This window comes from Lissotriton helveticus, chromosome 3_1, assembly GCF_964261635.1.
Source record: "Lissotriton helveticus chromosome 3_1, aLisHel1.1, whole genome shotgun sequence".
In the NCBI taxonomy this organism is placed as follows: domain Eukaryota; kingdom Metazoa; phylum Chordata; class Amphibia; order Caudata; family Salamandridae; genus Lissotriton; species Lissotriton helveticus.
Window position 1 is genome coordinate 451,141,805 of NC_136061.1, and position 18,900 is coordinate 451,160,704.

The following is an 18,900-nucleotide window of genomic DNA, read 5'->3' on the forward strand; positions in this document are numbered from 1 at the left end:
TGATGGCACACACATCCCCATTTGTCCCCCTGCTGCCACAGAATACATTTACCGCAATAGGAAATCAACCCACACCATCAACGTGCAGGTGATTTGCAATGCTAAGCACTACATCACAGACCTTGTAGCAAAATTCCCGGGAAGTACCCATGATTCATATATATTTCAGAACAGTGGCATCTATGAACGGCTGACTGCAGGGGAATTTGGTGAAGGCTACCTCCTAGGTAAGACACAGTGTGCAACACCTATTAGACCTATTGCAATTAGCAGTACATGTATGCATGTGAGTAAATTATTCCCTTTTCTTTCCAGGAGACAGTGCATATGCCCTTCGCTCATTCATACTAACCCCCTACCTCAACCCCTCAACACCCAGCCAAAGGAGGTACAACCGGGCACACAAGCGCACACGCAATGTTGTTGAGAGAACATTTGGAATTTGGAAGAGCAGGTTTAGATGCCTGCACAAGAGTGGAGGTGCAAGGCAGTATACCCCCATCACATGCTGTAAGATCATTGCTGCCTGTGCCATGTTGCACAATCTGGCTGTTAAGAAGGGGACTGAGGTGGAGTTAAGTGACTATGAGGATCACGACGACGACAATGCTGTGCCTGAAAGACATCCTGCAGGAGTGTCAACACCAAGTGATGGCAGATACAGACGTGAGGAGATTACACGCAACTATTTCTGAGTAAGTGAAGACACTGAGCTGTAGTCAAAGCACAAGCTTCTGTTTATTTAGGTTTCATAAACAGATGGTAAAGAAAAAAAGAGCAACAGTAAGCATTTGACATCAATGCTCACAGTGAGCAAACACACTCAGACAGGTCTTGAACCCACCCACCATAGTTGCATATTGTCACTAGGCTTGTTTAAATGGCACAAATGTGCAAATGTAACTTTAACAACTAAATAAACAAATGTCCACAGGCAGTAGGCCATAGTAAAAAATGTTCATTTTCGGCCACGCTTTGCACTGCCAGGTGTTTGTGGCTCAGCCTGTACACTGGGCGTTTGGCCTGTAGCCTCACCCTGTCGCCTGCTGCTCCTCCTTGGCTCAACACCATGTGGGCTAGCTGTGCTGCTCCTACTGGTGCTAGGTTCACTGTCCGGCACGTCAAGAGCAGAACTTCGTGCACTTGAGTAGGGCCTCCAGCGCACCAGTCATTCCAGCTATGCCCCTTGTTAACTGGTTGGTATTATTAGTCAGGACTTCCTGGCTATTGATGCTACGCCTGCATAGCAGGGATGTGGCTGTTGCCAGGCGGTGTAAGGATTTCTCTGCTCTCTGTGCTCGCTGCTTGTCCCTGCGCCTTGCAGAAATTTCAGAGTCAAGTTTAGTGCACAGTTGCTGTATGCCTGTTGCCATGCACTTGTTCACCTCCACAAGCTCTTGTATGCCCTTGCCAATGTCCTGAATGTTAATGTTCATGTTTCTCATTTGTCTCTGACAGGCCATGATGCCCTTGCCCTGCATCCTCTGTATCCTGACCATCGATCCCTCCAGGCCTTGGAAGACACTGGACCCCTCCCCACGTGCACCTGCACCCCTTACTTGGACTGTGCGCCTTCTAGTGGTAGGTGGTACAGGCTCTGTGCCGGGCTGCAGTGTGGCAGTGATGTCAGCCTCAGACAAGTCATGTGACTCTACACCCACCATTTCCTCAGCACCTATCTCCATTTGCAGCAGTGGGGAACCAACATGCCTCCTGCTAGGGTGTGCAACAGATGTTACCAATTCAAGGGATGCAGGCATTTCTGGTGATGACACCAATAGTGGTGACTGTGAGGGAATTGGGGATCCATGCATTTCCTCACTGATGTCTGTTGCTTGGGAGGGTGGCTGCCCACTCAGAACCCCTGTGTCCTGGGATGCACTGGGCCCTGGATCCTGACTGTCATCCCTCTGGGGTGCCGTGCCTTCTGCCTCCTCGGACTGCCTTCTGGATGTGTGACCTGTGGACATATGGGCACATATCAGCTAGGTGCTAATGTGTCACAGCCACTACAATTAAACATATCAATTTGCACTTTGAACATGCTGCTTGCCCTTCATTTTGTCTGCAAACATTTAAATTACTTGTTGGTTACAGTGCTATGTCACATGTTCTGTCAAAGACTGACTACATGTACCATGATGCATTGCTACAGTTTTGCACACACACCATGGGACTGGGGTAACTGAGCTGCAAGGGGTGAGGGATGGATGGGGGTGGGAGGGGGATTGCTGTGCATGCATCTTACCTTTTGTTTTTGCAGATTTAGCCGAGCTGTCCACTTCTCCCAGTCCATGGACACTTTCAGACTCCAGGGTTGTGGCTACCAGCTCCTCAAGCTCGGTGAGTGGGGGTGCTGTGTTCTTTCCTCCACCTGTTTTCTGTGACTGTTTGTGGCGATCAGCCAATTTTTTCTTTGTGAGGCTCCTTAGGTCATAGAACCTCTTCTTTAAGTCTTCTGTCACTCTGGTGGTCACTCCCACAGCATTCACTTTATCTAGGATGTCCAGCCATATTTTCCTTTTTGTGGATTCTGCCACAGTGAGGGACAGTTTTCCAAAAAGTCTGTGGTGTACCTTGACCACCTCCTCAACAAGCACCTGTAATTCAGTACTACTGAACTTAAGTTTCCTTTTCCTTTCTGCCTGCTCACTTTCCCTGCTGCTTTCCATTTTAAAGTGTTCTCAATTCACAAGCTCTGCCTGCTGCTGCTGCTGCTCCCAGTCTCTCTGCTCCAACTGCCTTTCCAGAACCTTCTAATTAGTTGCAGCTGCCTGTGTGCACACTTCCTGCCAGGAAGGGGGAGGGTGGTTGCACCTGATTGGCTGTTGTGTTGAGTTTCACTTTTGGTTGCTGGCCGACGCGGGAAATACCGATCGGTATTTACAGATCGGTAATTACCGATCGGTATTTACCGATCGGTAATTACCGATCGGTATTTCCAATGCTTTCCTATGGGACTTTTGCCCCATAGGAATGCATTGGCCATACCGATCGGTAAATACCGATCGGTAATTACCGATTCAAAATTTACCGATTCTTATTTACCGATTCTTACCGAATCGGTAATTGGAACATCTGGATGTTCCTACATACCCCCCCTTCTTATTTACCGATTCTTATTTACCGAATCGGTAAAATTCGGTAATTAAGGATCGGTAAATATTTTTTACCTACATCTGGCCCCTAGGGCCAGATGTAGGTAGCCAAATACCGGTCGGTAACGGCCGAATTCGTCCGTTACCGACCGGTATTTGGCTACCGAGATGTAGGGGCAGGTAAACTGGGCAAATCGGTAATTTTACCGATTCTGTAAATATACCGGTCGGTAAATTTACCGACCGGTATTTTTACAGAATCGGTAAAATTGATATGTAGGTGGGACTCTTATGAGTCCCACAAGGCCTAAGAAATCGGTATTTTACCATCAAATTCAATTTGATGGTGAAATACCGATTCAGGTGTGCATGCGCATGTGTGCATGCACACCTGTGCCATATGACAGGCAGACCTGCCCTTAGGGCAGGTATGCCTGCCATATGGCCCCCGACCCTTTTTTGGGGGTGCTAGAGGGTGTCAAAGTGACACCCCCTGCACCCTTGTCAAAATCGGTATTTACCGATTCGGTAAATACCGACCGGTAATGCCCCATTCATTCCTATGGGCTTCAAAGCCCATAGGAATGAATGGGGCATTACCGGTCGGTATTTACCGAATCGGTAAATACCGACTTTTAAAGATTCGGTAAATCCACATCTGGATTTACCTACATCTCGGTACTTCATATTTACCGACTCTTAAATACCGAATCGGTAAAATTCGGTATTTAAGAGTCGGTAAATATGATTTACCTACATCTGGCCCCTAATGCATTAACCATTGTTTGTTTGCTTTGTGGGCCCAGGCCAACCCGCTCTCCCTCATTGTACCTAAAATGCCAGCCTGTGACAACCCTGGCACTGCGGTATGGACCATACGAGACTAAGAAACCTAATGCTTTTACCATTGCTTGTTTGCATTGTTGCTCAGTCTTAATCCGCTCTCCAGCATGCCACTCTGTACCTGAAGTGCCAGCCTGAGCCATCGCTGACACTGCAGTACTAACCCTCCGAGACTGAGAACCCTTATTCGTTTACCAATGCTTGTTTTTATAGTCTCCCAGGCCGACTCCGCTCTGCCAAATGCCAGTGCCAGCCTGAGCCAGCACGGACACTGCAGTTCGGACACTAAGAAACTAAGAAACCTAATGCATTTACCACTGCTTGTTTGCATTGTTTCCCATACTGACCCCGCTCCCCCTTCATGCCAGACTCTGCCTAAAGTGTCAGCCTGAGCCAGCGCTGACTCTGCAGTGTGGAACCTCCGAGACTAAGAAATATAATGCATGTGCCAGTTCTTGTTTGCATTGTTTCCCTGGCTGACCCAACTCTACCTCATGCCAGCATGTATCAGCAATGCCACCCTCAGCCAGCGCTGAGACTAAGAAACCTAATGCAGTTAGTAATGCTTGTTTGCTTTGTTGCCCCGGCTTAACCCACTCTCCCCCACAACAACCTCTACCTGCAGCCAGCCTGAACCAGCTCTGACACTGCAGTACGGCCCCTCCCACACTAAGAAACGAACCTATTGCATTTACCATTGTTTGTTTGCATTGTTAACCAGGCTGACCCCGCTCTCCCTCATGCCAGTCTGCCAGTCTCTACCTGAAGTGCCAGCATGAGCCGGCGCTGACACTGCAGTACGAACCCTTCCAGACTAAGAATGAGTTTACCAATTGCTTCCCTCTATTGTAAGATTCAGCTTTGCATTGGTAGAACCGCTGTTTTATCTTTCTTCTGAAGCACAGTGCAAGCTGCAAGGTGGGTCCTTTTTGTTTTGTTATTGTTTTTCGTGTTTCTTTATTGTGATGTTTATAATACACAATTTTAATGTTCAAAGTGCCCCACAAGATACCTCTTAAACACGATAATAAATACGATCTCAATAAGGAATAATAAGATCCCGAGAAAAAGAGAGGAAAGAACGAAAGAAAGAAAGAAAGAAAGAAAGAAAGAAAGAAAGGAAGAAAGAAAGAAAGAAAAAGAAAAAAATAAAAAAAGAAAGAATGAAAGAAAGTCATCACCTTCAACCAACACAGTTTAAGAAATACGTAGGGTAACCCTACCCCACATAAAACATACTCCTCCTAAACAAATAAATAGCGCTAACAGCCCCAAGCATATCATCCCAAACACTAGTCATAAAATAATCTAACAACCCAGATCCTAAGGACGGAGTTTCTTGATTTGTTATTAGGAAATGTACGCATGTTTGTGCTCTTCCTTTACATCGATTTGAAGTGGGTTTTTATTTCTTTGAGCAGCATCATCATCCAACCAGTCTCTTTTGAGACGCCCATGCCTTAAAAAAATACAGTAAACAGGTAGAAAGATGAATTGCAGTTGGGAAACACTTGTGGCACCTATTTTTGTGTGTGGGTGTGCGCTTAGTTTGTGGGTTGCAGGGCATACCACACACAGAAAAATTAGGTATTATACTTTTCATATTTCTGCTATGCTTTGACTATTTTCTTGAAACTCGTGCAGTAAAATGCCTTATTTTGAATCCAGTTTTTCAAAGATTAGTTGCCAATGTATTCGATAAAATTGGCCATTTCAATACAATGTTTTCTTAACGTTTCTTAAGGGCAAAACTATCTCGCACTCACCTATTTTAAATTCAGACTTGCTCGCTACGCTCGCTGCCACATTATACTTTAACAGCCATCCCTGACATAAAAACACACAGGGGCTGAAGAGAGATGTGAGGGAAGAACAGACAGTAATATAAGGACACTTATGTGGGCTGAAAAGAGATGTAAGAGAAGAAAAGACTAATATAAGGACTCACAGGGGGATGAAGAGAGATGTGACAGGAGAACAGAGGATGCATTCTGGATGCTTTGTAGTTTCATTGGAATTTCTGGGTGATGCCGGCTTTTAGTGCATTGCTGTAGTGGAGTCCGCTGCTGATGGGTGCGTGGGTGACAGTCTTTCTGGACTCGGTGGCGTTCCACTTGAAAATCTTTCGGAGCAGGAGTAGCATGTGGAAGCAGCATAATGAGACGGCGCTGATCTGGCGGTTCATGGTGAGCGAGGAGTCCAAGATAATGCGGAGATTTTGTGCTTGGTCTGTGGGTGTGGGTGGGTTCCAATATCTGCTGACCACCAGGATTTGTCCCAGGCAGAGGGGTTGGAGCCCAGGAGGAGGAAACATTAATCATAAAATGATCTAATAACGCAGATCCTAAGCATGGAGGTTCTTGATTTGTTAGTGCATATGTATGCATATGTTTGTGCCTTTTCTTTCCATCAAAGTGAATTGGGGTTTTATTTGAGCAGCGTCATTTTCCAACCCATCTGTTTTGAGAGGCCCATACCTGACACAATTCTGTAAACTGGTGGAAATATGCATTCCAGGTGGGAAAAAATAGTAGCATCTATTTTTGAGTGTGGGTATGTGCTTGATTTGTGGGTTGGAAGGTATATCCCAGACAGACAAATTAGGTATTATACATCGCATATTTTTGGTATGCTTCGACTATTGAAACTCGTGCTCTAAAATGCCCCATTTAAATTCCAGTTTTTCTAAAACTAGTTCTAAATGTGTGCTATAAAATCTACCATTTGAATCTTATATTTTCTCCAAATTTCTTCAGCTCTCTGTTTTGTTAATGTATATTACCCTCTCACATCTCTCTTCAACCCCGTGAGTGTCCTCATGTTAATGTCTGTTCTCCTCTGACATCACTCTTCAGCTCCCTATGAGTGTCCTTATGGTAATGTTTATTCCCCCTCACACCTCTCTTCAACCCCCTCTGAGTCCTTTTGTTAATGTCTGTTCTCCTTTGACTCTCTCTTCAGCCCCCGTGAGTTAGCTTTATTTAATTTCTGTTCTTCTATCACATCTCTCTTAATCCCCTGTAAGTGTCCTTATGTTAATGTCTGTTCTCTGCTCACATCTTGCTTCAGCCCCCTTTGAGTGTTCTTATGTTAATGTCTGTTCTTTGCTCACATCACTCTTTAGCTCCCTGTTTTGTTAATGTCTGTTTTCCTCTGACATATCTCTTCAGCTCCCTGCGAGTGTCCTTATGTTAATGTTTGTCCCCCCCTCATATCTCTCTTCAGCCCTCTGTGAGTCTGTACATTAATGTCTGTTCTTCGCTGACTTCTCTCTTCAGCTCCCTGTGACTGTCTTTAGGTTAATGTCTGTTCTCCTCTCATATCTCTCTTCAGCTCCATGTGAGTCTGTGTGCTAATTTCTCTTTTCCTCTCACTTCTCTCTTCAGTCCTCCTCTGTGAGTGTCCTTATGTTAATATCTGTTGTCCTCTCACATCTCTCTTAAGCCCCCTGTCAGTGTCCTTATGTTAATGTCTGTTCACCTCTCACATCTCTTTTCAGCCCTTGCAGTTGTCCTTATGTTAATGTCTGTTCTCTTACATCTCTCTTCAGCCCCCTGGGTTTGTCTTTATGTTAATGTCTGTTCTCCTCTCACATCTCTGTTCAGCCCACTGTGTGTGTCTTTATGTTATTGTCTGTTCTCCTATCACATCTCTCTTTAGCCCCTTGCAGGTGTCCTTATGTTAATGCCGGTTCTCCTCTCAAATACAACTCTACTCCAAGACACAAAGTTTCTTAAGGCTCAAATAATTGAAATGCAAGCAGTTAATTCTAACCTGGAGACCAGACTGGAGGACGAGGAAGGTCAGTTGCGGCGCAACAATGTCCGTATTTTGGGGGGTCCCCGAACAATCTCTGTTCAGCCCACTGTGTGTGTCTTTATGCTATTGTCTGTTCTCCTCTCACATCTCTCTTCAGCCCCTTGCAGGTGTCCTTATGTTAATGCCGGTTCTCCTCTCAAATACAACTCTACTCCAAGACACAAAGTTTCTTAAGGCTCAAATAATTGAAATGCAAGCAGTTAATTCTAACCTGGAGACCAGACTGGAGGACGAGGAAGGTCAGTTGCGGCGCAACAATGTCTGTATTTTGGGGGGTCCCCGAACAAGCAGAGGGACCAGCAACTGATGTGTTTGTTGAGGATCTTGTCCTGAAACATCTCCAGCAAAGGGGACTCTCTCAGTTGTTTTCAGTGGAAAGGGCCCACCGAGTGCCAGGTGGCCGACCTAGGCCCAGGGCCACATCTAGACCTATGCTTGCTCATCTCTTTAACAATAGAGATTGTGATGTGATACCACAGACAGCCTGCACTGCGCTTACCAGTCCTACACGAAAATGCACAAAACACCTTTCCCCCCAACTTTACCCTAAAGACACGAGGCTGAGAGGCACCTTCTAAACACCGAGAGATAAGGGGGTAAAATGCTCATGTCTTTTCCAGGCACGACTACGAATCGAATCAGAGGGAGAAGGTTGGTGTTTGCAACACTAGAGGCAGCGTAGGAGTAGCTGGAGGGCTGGAGGACAGTGGACAGCTACAGTACTAAGGCGCGCCGTGGGAGACAAAGGAAAGCAGTAGCGACATCTGGTGATCAACTAGCTGATGATGCCTCCCAGGGGATAGATGCAAAAGTGCGTCCACAAGCAACATAATGATTGACTCTGATGGAAGCTGAGTGGAGGGATCTCCTCTCCCCGATTAACCTTGATACTTCCATTCACATGGACTTTCGCCTCTGCGGGGAGATTCTGGCTTTGTTAAGATAAGATGGGGCTTGTACTTCAATTGAATCTCCTAATTGACTTGAGCTGATTATTGTTTCAGAAAAGTGTGCAGAGACTTCCCTTGTTACACCCCTCACTCTCTGTACCTCTCCCCCCTCCCGCCGCCCCCTGACAGCCCTCGGTCGAGTGTAGACGCCGAGGGCTGGTGATTACAACTCTGGCGGCCATATTGGGTGAGGGCTGGTGAGTGACGCGCTCTAGCAGCGCGTATAAAGGGTTCCCAGAGGCAGTGTTCGTGTCAGCTACCTGCAGATAACTTTCCCTCCTGAGGCGGAAGCCGGGAGGTCTCATTTCTTTACTTTGTGCTTAGCGCTCTCAGCGTTTTTAAACTATTTTAAATTGCTCGCACTTTGTACTTTGCACGCTTGATTTAAAAAGTGTGCAGAGACTTCCCTTGTTTCACCCCTCACTCTCTGTACCTCTCCCCCCTCCCGCCGCCCCCTGACAGCCCTCGGTCGAGTGTAGACGCCGAGGGCTGGTGATTACAACTCTGGTGGCCATATTGGGTGAGGGCTGGTGAGTGACGCGCTCTAGCAGCGCGTATAAAGAGAGTCATGACTCCGTGCAGCGGACGCGCAGTGTGGACGTGCCGGACCTGCACCGGAGTCGTGCCGGAGTCGTGCCAGAGTCGTGCCAGAGTCGTGCCAGAGTCTTGCCAGAGTCGTGCCCGTCTGCGCCCGTCTGCGCCCATCTGCGCCCGTCCGAGCGCAGACGAGCCTAGGGCTAGTGACTCTGCCGGCTTAATTAAACTCTGCACTCACTTATTCGCGTGATGATCTTCTTCGATCGCGCTCCCTAAAACCGTCGCACAGCACATCAATACAGAGGGGTACCGAACCTTTTATCTATTGTGCATTATGTCAACCCCCTAACCAAGCAGAGGCAAAGCACTCACTTCGTTCTGCTCTTCTGAATTGCAGGTCTCTCCCTAAGCACTCCCTGGAGATCAACCTCCTTATTTCGGATCACAAGCTTGATATCCTGTTTCTAACAGAAACATGGCTTACGCAAGGCTCGGAGGCGGATATAGTGAACGCCCTTCCTCCGGGTTTTCTTATTCACACACAGAACAGACCGCTGGGTCGAGGGGGAGGCGTGGCCATTCTGTATAAGAATTCGCTGGTATGCAGGGCCCAAAACGGGGAGGTGGAAGATTGTGAGAGCTGTAAGTTCTCCCTCCAAATCTCTCCCACTGTGGCGATGTCGGGGCTACTAGTTTACCGCCCCCCCGGAAGCACTGGCAACTTCCTCGGTTCACTCATGGAAACGGTAATGGTCTGTGCCGCGTCCAATACAAACTTTATAACTTTGGGAGACTTTAATCTCCATCTCGACGACCAGGAAGACCGGGCGGCGATAGCCCTTCAATGTGACCTTACAACCTGTGGGGTCAATCTCATTAATTTGGAGGTGACCCACAACAAGGGCCACTTGTTGGACCCTATTTTTTCAAATATTTCCACCATGAAAGCAGCCCCCCCGATCCCTCTGCCATGGACGGATCATTTTATGATCCCTTTTGCCTGGCAGACTGAGGCGGAGAGCTCTTCCTCCACCAGAAAGACCCTGGGCCAGGCTATCAGTGGAAAACTTTTCACGTAGTCTGGAAACCTCGCGCCCTCTTTTAGCACAGGACCCTGTCTTGGCAGAGGCAGACTTCTGCAGATGGATGTCGAATACTCTCGACGCCGTTCTCCCTGTAAGTTCACGTAGTCTGGTACACGCCAGAGTTGAGGGTAATGCGCAGAGCTTGTAAAAAACTCGAACGTGCCTGGAGGAAGAACTGGGAAATAGCTTGTAAGACTGAATATCGAGTGGCAATAAGGAATTACAAGCTCTCCATCCGGCGCGCCAAAACCCAATTCTTGGAAGAGAGAATCAGTAATGCCTCCAACTCTTCTAGAGAAACATTCCTGGTGGTTAAAGAACTTCTGAGGGTCCCTCCACCTCCCGCCCCTGCGGAGAATCTGGAAAACAAATGTAACGATCTTGCAGAGTACTTCCACACCAAAATTGAAAAAATCCTGATCACCCTGCCTCAAATTAGCATAGGAGCTGAGCCCCTAGAGGTTGAGGGTTTACCTCTGAGAACCTTGGACACCTTCGGACAAGTTACCAAAGATGAAGTCCTTAAAGTTTTACTGTCCATTAAGAGTGGCTCTCCCCGGGACGTGGTCCCCATGAGGATTCTTAAACTAGTTGCCCCTTCCATTGTGGAGCCTATTACGGAGGTTATTAATTCCTCATTAGGCGCTGGTGTACTCCCACCCAATTGGAAGGGAGCAATAGTAAAAGCCTTATTAAAAAAACCTAGTTTAGACCCGCTTGACATGGCGAACTACAGGCCCATCTCGCTTCTTCCGGGACTAAGTAAAATCACGGAAAAATTGGTCAATCTCCAGCTGTCCAATTTCCTTGAGTCCAACGGTGTGCTGAGAAGCTCACAAACAGGCTTTCGTCCGGGCCAAGGCACAGACACCGCCTTGCTGGCAGTCACGGAGGAGGTACGCTGCATCTTGGATTCAGGAGGATCAGTGGCAGTGATCCTCCTGGACCTTAGTGCAGCGTTTGACACTGTTAACCACCGAGTGCTCCTTCAACGACTGTCAGATGCCGGAGTGAGGGGGACAGCGAGGAAATGGCTGAGGTAATTCCTCAGCGAACGCACCTTTCAGGTCTGGGAAGGGGGCGCACGATCGGCATCCACCCACCTCCATTGTGGTGTACCTCAGGGCTCTTCCCTGAGCCCTACATTATTTAATGTATACATGGCCCCCCTGGAGGATGTGGTGGCTCCTTTTAACATCAAGATCGTGAGCTACGCCGACGATACTCAGTTGGTGTTCGCCCTCTCACAGACCAAGGATAATTCCCAGGTGCTGCATTCCTGCCTATCCAAAGTCCATTCGTGGATGGGGGACTCAGCACTCAAGCTTAATGGCTCTAAAACTGAGATAATGCTGATGGGAATGAAAAACCCCTCACTCCCCTGCACGGCCTGGCCCAGCTGCCTGGGATCCCCTCCCATACCCAAGACCGAGATTAAGAGCCTGGGTATCTGGCTGGAGCAAGATCTCTCCTTTAGGACCCAGGCCTCCAAACTAGCTGGTGTCTGTTTTGGTCTCCTCCGATCGGTACGCAAAGTGCTGCCTCTGATTCCTTTTTCATCTCGGAAGTTGCTAATCCAGGGTCTTATCATATCTAGATTGGACTTTAGTAATGCAATCTACCTGGGTGCCCCTGAGATTACTCTGAACAAACTCCAGCAAGTTCAGAATGCGGCGGCACGAATGCTTTATAACATCCCAATGTCACGATCGGCCAAACCAGCACTGAGGGCACTGCACTGGTTGCCAGTGCGAGAAAGGGTTAAATTTAAATCTCTCTGCCTGGCACATAAAATCCTGCAAGGCAAAGGCCCGCCCGCCCTCCAAAAGATGGTGACCCCATATAAAGCGAGTAGAACTCTTCGCTCTGATCAACAACATCTAATTGTGGCCCCTAGGGTCAAAAAGGTCCGATCAGGAGGAAGAAGATTCTCCGTAAATGTTGCAACCCTCTGGAACTCACTCCCCCTAGGTTTACGTTCGGAGCCTTGTCTCCTGCGTTTTCGTAAAAAACTGAAAACTCTTCTCTTCTGCTAAACTATTGGACCTCGTTTCTTTGCTCTGTTACTCTGTCGGGTGAAGCGCTGGGATGCTCCAGGGTGACCATGCGCTGTACAAGACTGTTATAATAATAATAATAATAATAATAAGATGGGTGGGACTTGTTTATCCATTGCTGTGTCAATTACTTACTTTATGTATGATTGTCAAGACTTAGGGCTAAAAGGTGAGTAAGGGAGAGTGAGACGGAAAGCGTATATTCCCTATGCGTGTTATGTTATGATAGGCCGACAGGCCGACTGCTGAGTTGAGGGGGCTGGCAGTTGGGGATCCGTCAGGCAGGGATGCGGTGTGGGGTGGACTTGAAAGGGAAAGGGGAGGAGAAAGTACGGAATTTTCTGATGGTTTTGTTCTGTGTTTTTATGAGTTCTATAAGACAGGCAGTAGATGTCCACCAATATATTTCATGTATCATGACCATTGCCTTTTGTTTGACAACGACTAACTGGGCAAGGTATCCTGAAGGGCGAATACAGGGTCATAGCACATATTTATTTATTTATTTATTTTTAGAATTTATTAAGCGCGAACAATTGCCCGCAGGCGTCTCGGCGCTGTATTGTATTACTCACTTGTTTGATACTGAGGATGTTTTTCAGAGGTTAAACAGCCAGGTTTTCAGTTTCTTCCTGAAGGACATTAGGTTCGGACAAGTTCTTATGATTTGTGGGAGAGAATTCCACAATCTTGGGGCGGCAACTAGGAAACGTCTGTCTCCCCAGTTGACCAGCCTAGTCCGAGGCACTGCCAAGTCATTCTGTCCTGCTGATCGTAGCATTCGAGTGGGAATGTATGGGACAAGATGGTCGCACAGGAATTGAGGTGCTTGTTGATGTAAAGCCTTGTAGACGATACAAAGTGTTTTAAATTTAATTCGGTTCCTGACCGGGAGCCAATGAAGACTCCTCAGGGATTCTTGTATTGGCTTAAATTTAGGAATGTTCAGGAGAAGTCTGGCTGCCGCATTCTGGATTGTTTGCAATTTCTTTATTATCCTGACTTGTGCGTTTGCAAACAAGCCATTGCAATAGTCCAGTGCTGACAATACCAGAGCGCTGACCAGTGTCTTTCCCACATTAGTAGGAAGAAAAGGAAGAATCTTCCTAACCAGACGTAGTTTGTAAAACGCCGTAGAGGCCGTCTGATTAGCATGCGCCAGAAAATTTAGCTTGTCATCGAAGATGACACCCAAATTTCTTACTTTCGTAACTGGTATGGGTACGGCTCCAAAAGATGATGGCCACCAGGTTGGGGACCAGCTAGGACTGAGGTGGCCAAAGGTGACCACCTCAGTTTTATCAGAATTTAATTTCAGACAGTTTGCTGACATCCATTTTCCAATGGCCAGCATACCTGTCTTGAAATTTTCCGCCACTGTTTCCCCATTATTCCTAACAGCCAGTATCAGCTGTGTATCATCCGCATATGAGGTAAGGTTCATCCCGTGCGCTTTGATGGTATTAGCGAGGTCCGACACATATATATTGAATAGTGTCGGACTAAGGGATGAACCTTGAGGCACCCCACATGGCAGCGATAACTCAGCAGATTCAAACCGGCCCAGTATAACTGCCTGGGATCTCTCTGCTAGAAAAGACGCTAGCAGATCTTTTGCTAGGCCTTGTACACCCATCTTTTCGACACGGTTGACCAGGATTTTATGGTCAACCGTGTCGAAAGCAGCAGATAAATCTAAGAGTACCAACAGTGCAGTGCCACCTTGGTCTCTGATGAGTCGAATATCATCTGCAGCTTTGATGAGTGCTGTTTCCGTTCCATGATATTTACGGAATCCAAATTGTGTTTCATCGAGCAGGTGGTATTGCTCGATGAATTCCGTAAGTTGAGTATTCATGGTTTTTTCCACTATTTTAGCAAGGAAAGGTAAATTCGCTATAGGTCGATAGTTTTTAAGTTCTGCTTTGTCCAAGCCAGGTTTTTTCAAAAGGGGTTTGAGTAAAGTTTTTTTTAACTGGCTTGGAAAGATGCCTGTGCGGAACATGAGGTTAATTATTTGGGTAATGGCTGGGATAACCGTATCCAGTATTGAACGAAGGGTGTTTGAGGGACATGGATCCAGGGCTGATCCAGATTTAATTGTTTTAATAGTGTCCTGAATATAAACTTCCGTAACCTCTGCAAAACAGGAAAAATTTATACTTGGGGATGGGGTATTTATTTTTTCAAGGCATTGGTTATCGGCTAGATTGAAGGCTGAAAATATGTCATTCACTTTGCTAAAAAAGAATGAAGCCAATGAATCACAGAAATCTTGTGAGCACGGGGGGTTAAGGTCTGGGACACTTCCCGCAAGCTGTTTAGTTATTTCAAACAACTTTTTATTCGAGTTTTTTGCGCTTTCAATTTGCTCAGTGTAGAATTTCTTTTTTGTCTCTGTGATCAGTAGTTTATATTGGGTTAGCAGGCCCTTGTACACTATCTTATCTTCGTTCTCATACTTTTTCCTCCAAATTCTTTCTTTGTTTCTGCATTGCTGTTTTAGTTTTTTTAGTTCCTCCGTGTACCATGGTGCTGAGGGGGATCTTCTATTCCTGGACATTCTTTTTTCAGGTACCAGTTTGTTGGCCGCCTGGCCGACCCATGTATGATATTGATTAGTAGCAGTTTCTGGATCAGTAGCCCATGTGGGTATAGAGTTCTGTAACGCCTCCTGAAGACTGGGAATATTAACGTCTTTCCAGACTTTAAACATTTCATGTTTGGGGGGGAGCAAAGTGGCTATGGGTTTTTTATTCATTAATATTGTGGCCAGTACCAAGTGATGATCAGTCCACGTCATTGGTAGGACATCAGTCACTAGTATATTCTCCAAGTTGGTGAAAATACCATCTAAGGTATGACCTGCGTTATGAGTAGGTCCTTTCACCAACTGAACTAGGCCAAAGATCTCCATTTCAGATAGCAATGAGGTAGTCTCCTTATCTTCGCTACATTCCAAATGGAAATTAAAATCACCTAACAGAGTCACAGATTTATCCATAGCTGTAGTTTCTAGGATAGTGAGTATTTCTGTGAGAAATTCCGACCGTGATTCTGGTCTTCTGTATAGTAATACACCTTTAAAATTATGTGAAGGGGACAAATAGATATCGAATTGAAGCGCCTCACATGTCGTTGAAGGAATGACAGTAGTACGAATTCTAAAAGAGTCACGGGCGATTATAGCAACCCCACCGCCTCTCTTACCAATTCTATCTAATCTGTAAGACTTGAAACCTTGTGGAACGGCTATGACAAGGTCCGGGTCAGAGGCTTTGTCCAGCCAAGTTTCTGTCAGGAACATTACATCTATGTTCCTATCAATAAGTACATCGGCTACTTCTTGCCTATGTTTGGCTAATGAGCGTACATTAATGAGGGCTATCGTAAACACTTGATTTACCTGGATGGAGTTTTCGCTACTGGCTCTTTTATTTAATAGGGGAATGGACATTTGGCAGTGATTACAATCCAATACAGTTTTAGATGATATAAAGTCTGGGCTGTGCCTTATGCATTTTTCAGTGGCTTGTGGGCGAAGGTCAATCAACGCAGAGCGTGGGTAGGATACTGTGTTTACACAAACACTATGGCCAGGGGGGGTGGCCCTAGGCCCGTGTCCGGCGCGGACGGGCGCAGACGGGCTTGCCTTTGGCGCGCCTTCGGCGCGCCGCCGGCGCGCCCGCTGCGCCCGCCCGCTGCGCGGACGGGAAGGTAGTCTGTTTATATCCATCCAAGAAGGATAACACTTCTCTCCATATGGCAGGACAGTCCCTCCTCGAGAATCGACTAATCACCTGAAATGTAAACGGTTTAGGGGATAAAGTTAAACGTGGAATAATACTTCACTTTATTGAAAGATGCTCCCCTGATATTGTTTTATTGCAGGAAACCCATCTTATGGGCAACATTTGCAAAGCCCTAGACTGATGGGCATTTGAAATGAGAGTGCATGCAGGATACACGTCTGGGTCTAGAGGTACTGGGATCCTCCTCAGGAAAGGATTTCCCCATATAATTGAAAAGATTTGGTCGTAGAGGATGGGTAGATATGCTGAGCTTCCGGGGACATGGACAGGAGAGGCGATCAATATCCTGTCGGTATATGTCTCCCCCAACTCTGAAGGACTAGACTCTTTCTGAATTGGGGGCTCTTATGCTTGAACTCGGTGTCTGGGTTGTCTCTTGATAGGAGGTGGTTTCAATATGGCATGATGTGATTACCTAGATCGGTTGCCGTCCAGGGCGCCGCATCCCTCTCGAACTCATCCGGTTGACTTCTTTCCGCGTTGAGCTTGATCGACATTTGGAGATCCCTAAGTCCTTATACTCAGGAATCGACCTTTCACTAAGGGGCACATGGGAGTCACTCATAAATTGACTTCCTAATATACCTAGCACCACATCTTCCATACTTCACGGATGCGAGACACTTGGCGAGAGGCATCTATAATCCTTCCCCACTATGGGCAAGATACAGGGTGGGTAACCCACACCGCACTGGCCCAATGGCAATAATGAGAAAAGGGCTTGTTGAAGCCACTGAACTCTGCTTTCAAGAGTATATACATTTGGTTACCTCGTCACTGATACTTTGGGAGGCATATAAGACAGTGGCCAGGAGACAGGCCCTCTCTCTAATAGCAGGGCACAAGCGAGACAAAAGAACCAAGGTGGCAGGACTCGAGCAGAAGATATTATAACTTGAAACCCAATTAGTGGAATACGACGATTTACAATACTGTCTCCACAACACATGCAATTACAACGCGGTCGTTAGAACAACCGTGTTGTTAGTAAGCATACCATTACATCGCAAATCATTATAATGACTTGCTGTAGGGGGCGCACTGGTATTGGATTTAAAATCCAACACCTTCCCTGCTGTTTTGCAAACTAGAGTAGGAATAGTAAATAATACTATTCCTAAGTCAAGCACGCCCCCTACAACAAGTTGTTGTATTGACTAGCGATGTATGCGTACTAACAACGTGGTGTTTGTAACAACCACGTTGTAATGGCATGCAATCTAATTACAGGCCTTGTAAACAGCCATATTCTTAAACAGCAAGGACAGGGTGATGGATGACGACAGGGCCAAAATTAAAGCCTCTCAACACAGGGTGAACGAGCTCAGCAACAAAGCAGGAAAAGTGCTTGCATGGCTCGACCAGCGTAAGAGAGCAAAACAATGGGTTGCAACCATAAGCTCCAAGGACAGAAAACTCAAGAGAGATACTCATGCAATTGCTGAGGTTTTCGCAGACCATTACTCTCAGATTTATTCTGGAGAGTCAATATCTTCAGAACAGAAAACCCTGGTGTTCCTAGCAGACATCACCTCCCATCCTTGACCCCAGATGATATACAACTTCTGGAGAGTAACCTCACAGACGATGAAGTAACACAGGCAATTAGGGCCATTAATTTGGGTAAGGCAATGGTCCTAAGGGTGTCCCTGTAGAACTGTAGAAGCTCACAGATTCCTCTACTGCCCCACACCTGTTGAAAATGTTTGATGAAAGTAGAAGCCTGGGTAAGCTCCCCATAAATCAGAGACTTGCCACCATAGTCATTATTCATAAGGAAGGGTAGCCAGTGGACGTCTTATCAACCTATTTCACTGCTCGACACAGAAGAAAACATTTAGCTAGGCTACTAGCCCTGCAACTTCTTCTGATTCGCTCCAGTTTAGTCCATCCGGACCAGTCTGACTTTATGCCAGGGTGCAGCACAGCACTAAACTTGAGACACCTTCATGGCGTGTTTGGAGGCACTCAAAGGATTCGAGAAGATGCAGTAGCTCTATACCTTGACACGCGCATGGTTTTTAACACCAGTGAGTTGCCATACCTCTTGGCGGTACCTGAGAGAATGGCCTGAGGACGCGTTTCTTGTCCTGGCTTTGCCTCTTATACTCAGAGCCCTTAGGACAGGTAGTGGTCAATGGGGAAATGTCACAGGTTTTCCCCCTGCAATGAGGAACGAGACAGGGCTGCCCCCAAGTGCCCCTCATATTTGCTTTAATCCCTAAACCCGTGGCAACCTGGATTCGAGGGATCCACTAATTCGAGGCCTTCGTTGGTCAGAGGACTGGGAAGACAAAATATCACCATACGCAGATGATATCCTTCTTTATGCAGCTTTTCCCACGTCCTCTATTACCAGAATATTAAATACCTTTGCGACTTTCCGCAGGTATTCTGGGCACCCAATCAACTGGTCCAAATCTGTGGTGTTTGTCCTTCACGGAACGATGTCCTATCTACCCAAAAAATGTGAGGCACAAATAGTTACAGGTGGGTTCCGCTATCTTGACATTTATGTCACTACTGACCCTGTTTTCTTCCATTTCCCTAATTTACAAAGTCCCCTGACCCAACTTAAGAATGATGTTCAACACTGGCGGCCACTCCTCCTCTCCCTCCTTGGATGAGCGGCATTATTTAAAATGATGACACTGCCACGATTTCTCTACCTAATGCAAAGCATACCATTCCTGATTCCT

The 18,900-nt window shown here is 46.6% G+C and overlaps 2 protein-coding genes across 2 annotated transcripts in view; one reads left to right on the plus strand and one right to left on the minus strand.

The window, feature by feature from the left end:
* The window catches only part of LOC144824590 (lectin-like), a 141,250-nt gene that overhangs the window by 27,667 nt on the left and 94,683 nt on the right, over positions 1 to 18,900 (plus strand). The window lies entirely within an intron of this gene.
* LOC144825266 (t-SNARE domain-containing protein 1-like) lies at positions 1,676 to 2,689 on the minus strand. Its single transcript, XM_078684101.1, has 3 exons — positions 2,249 to 2,689; positions 1,813 to 1,960; positions 1,676 to 1,679 (listed from the first exon to the last, which is right to left on the minus strand). Exons 1-3 carry the CDS (start codon positions 2,670 to 2,672, stop codon positions 1,676 to 1,678), a joined length of 576 nt encoding a protein of 191 aa, XP_078540227.1. The 5' UTR covers positions 2,673 to 2,689.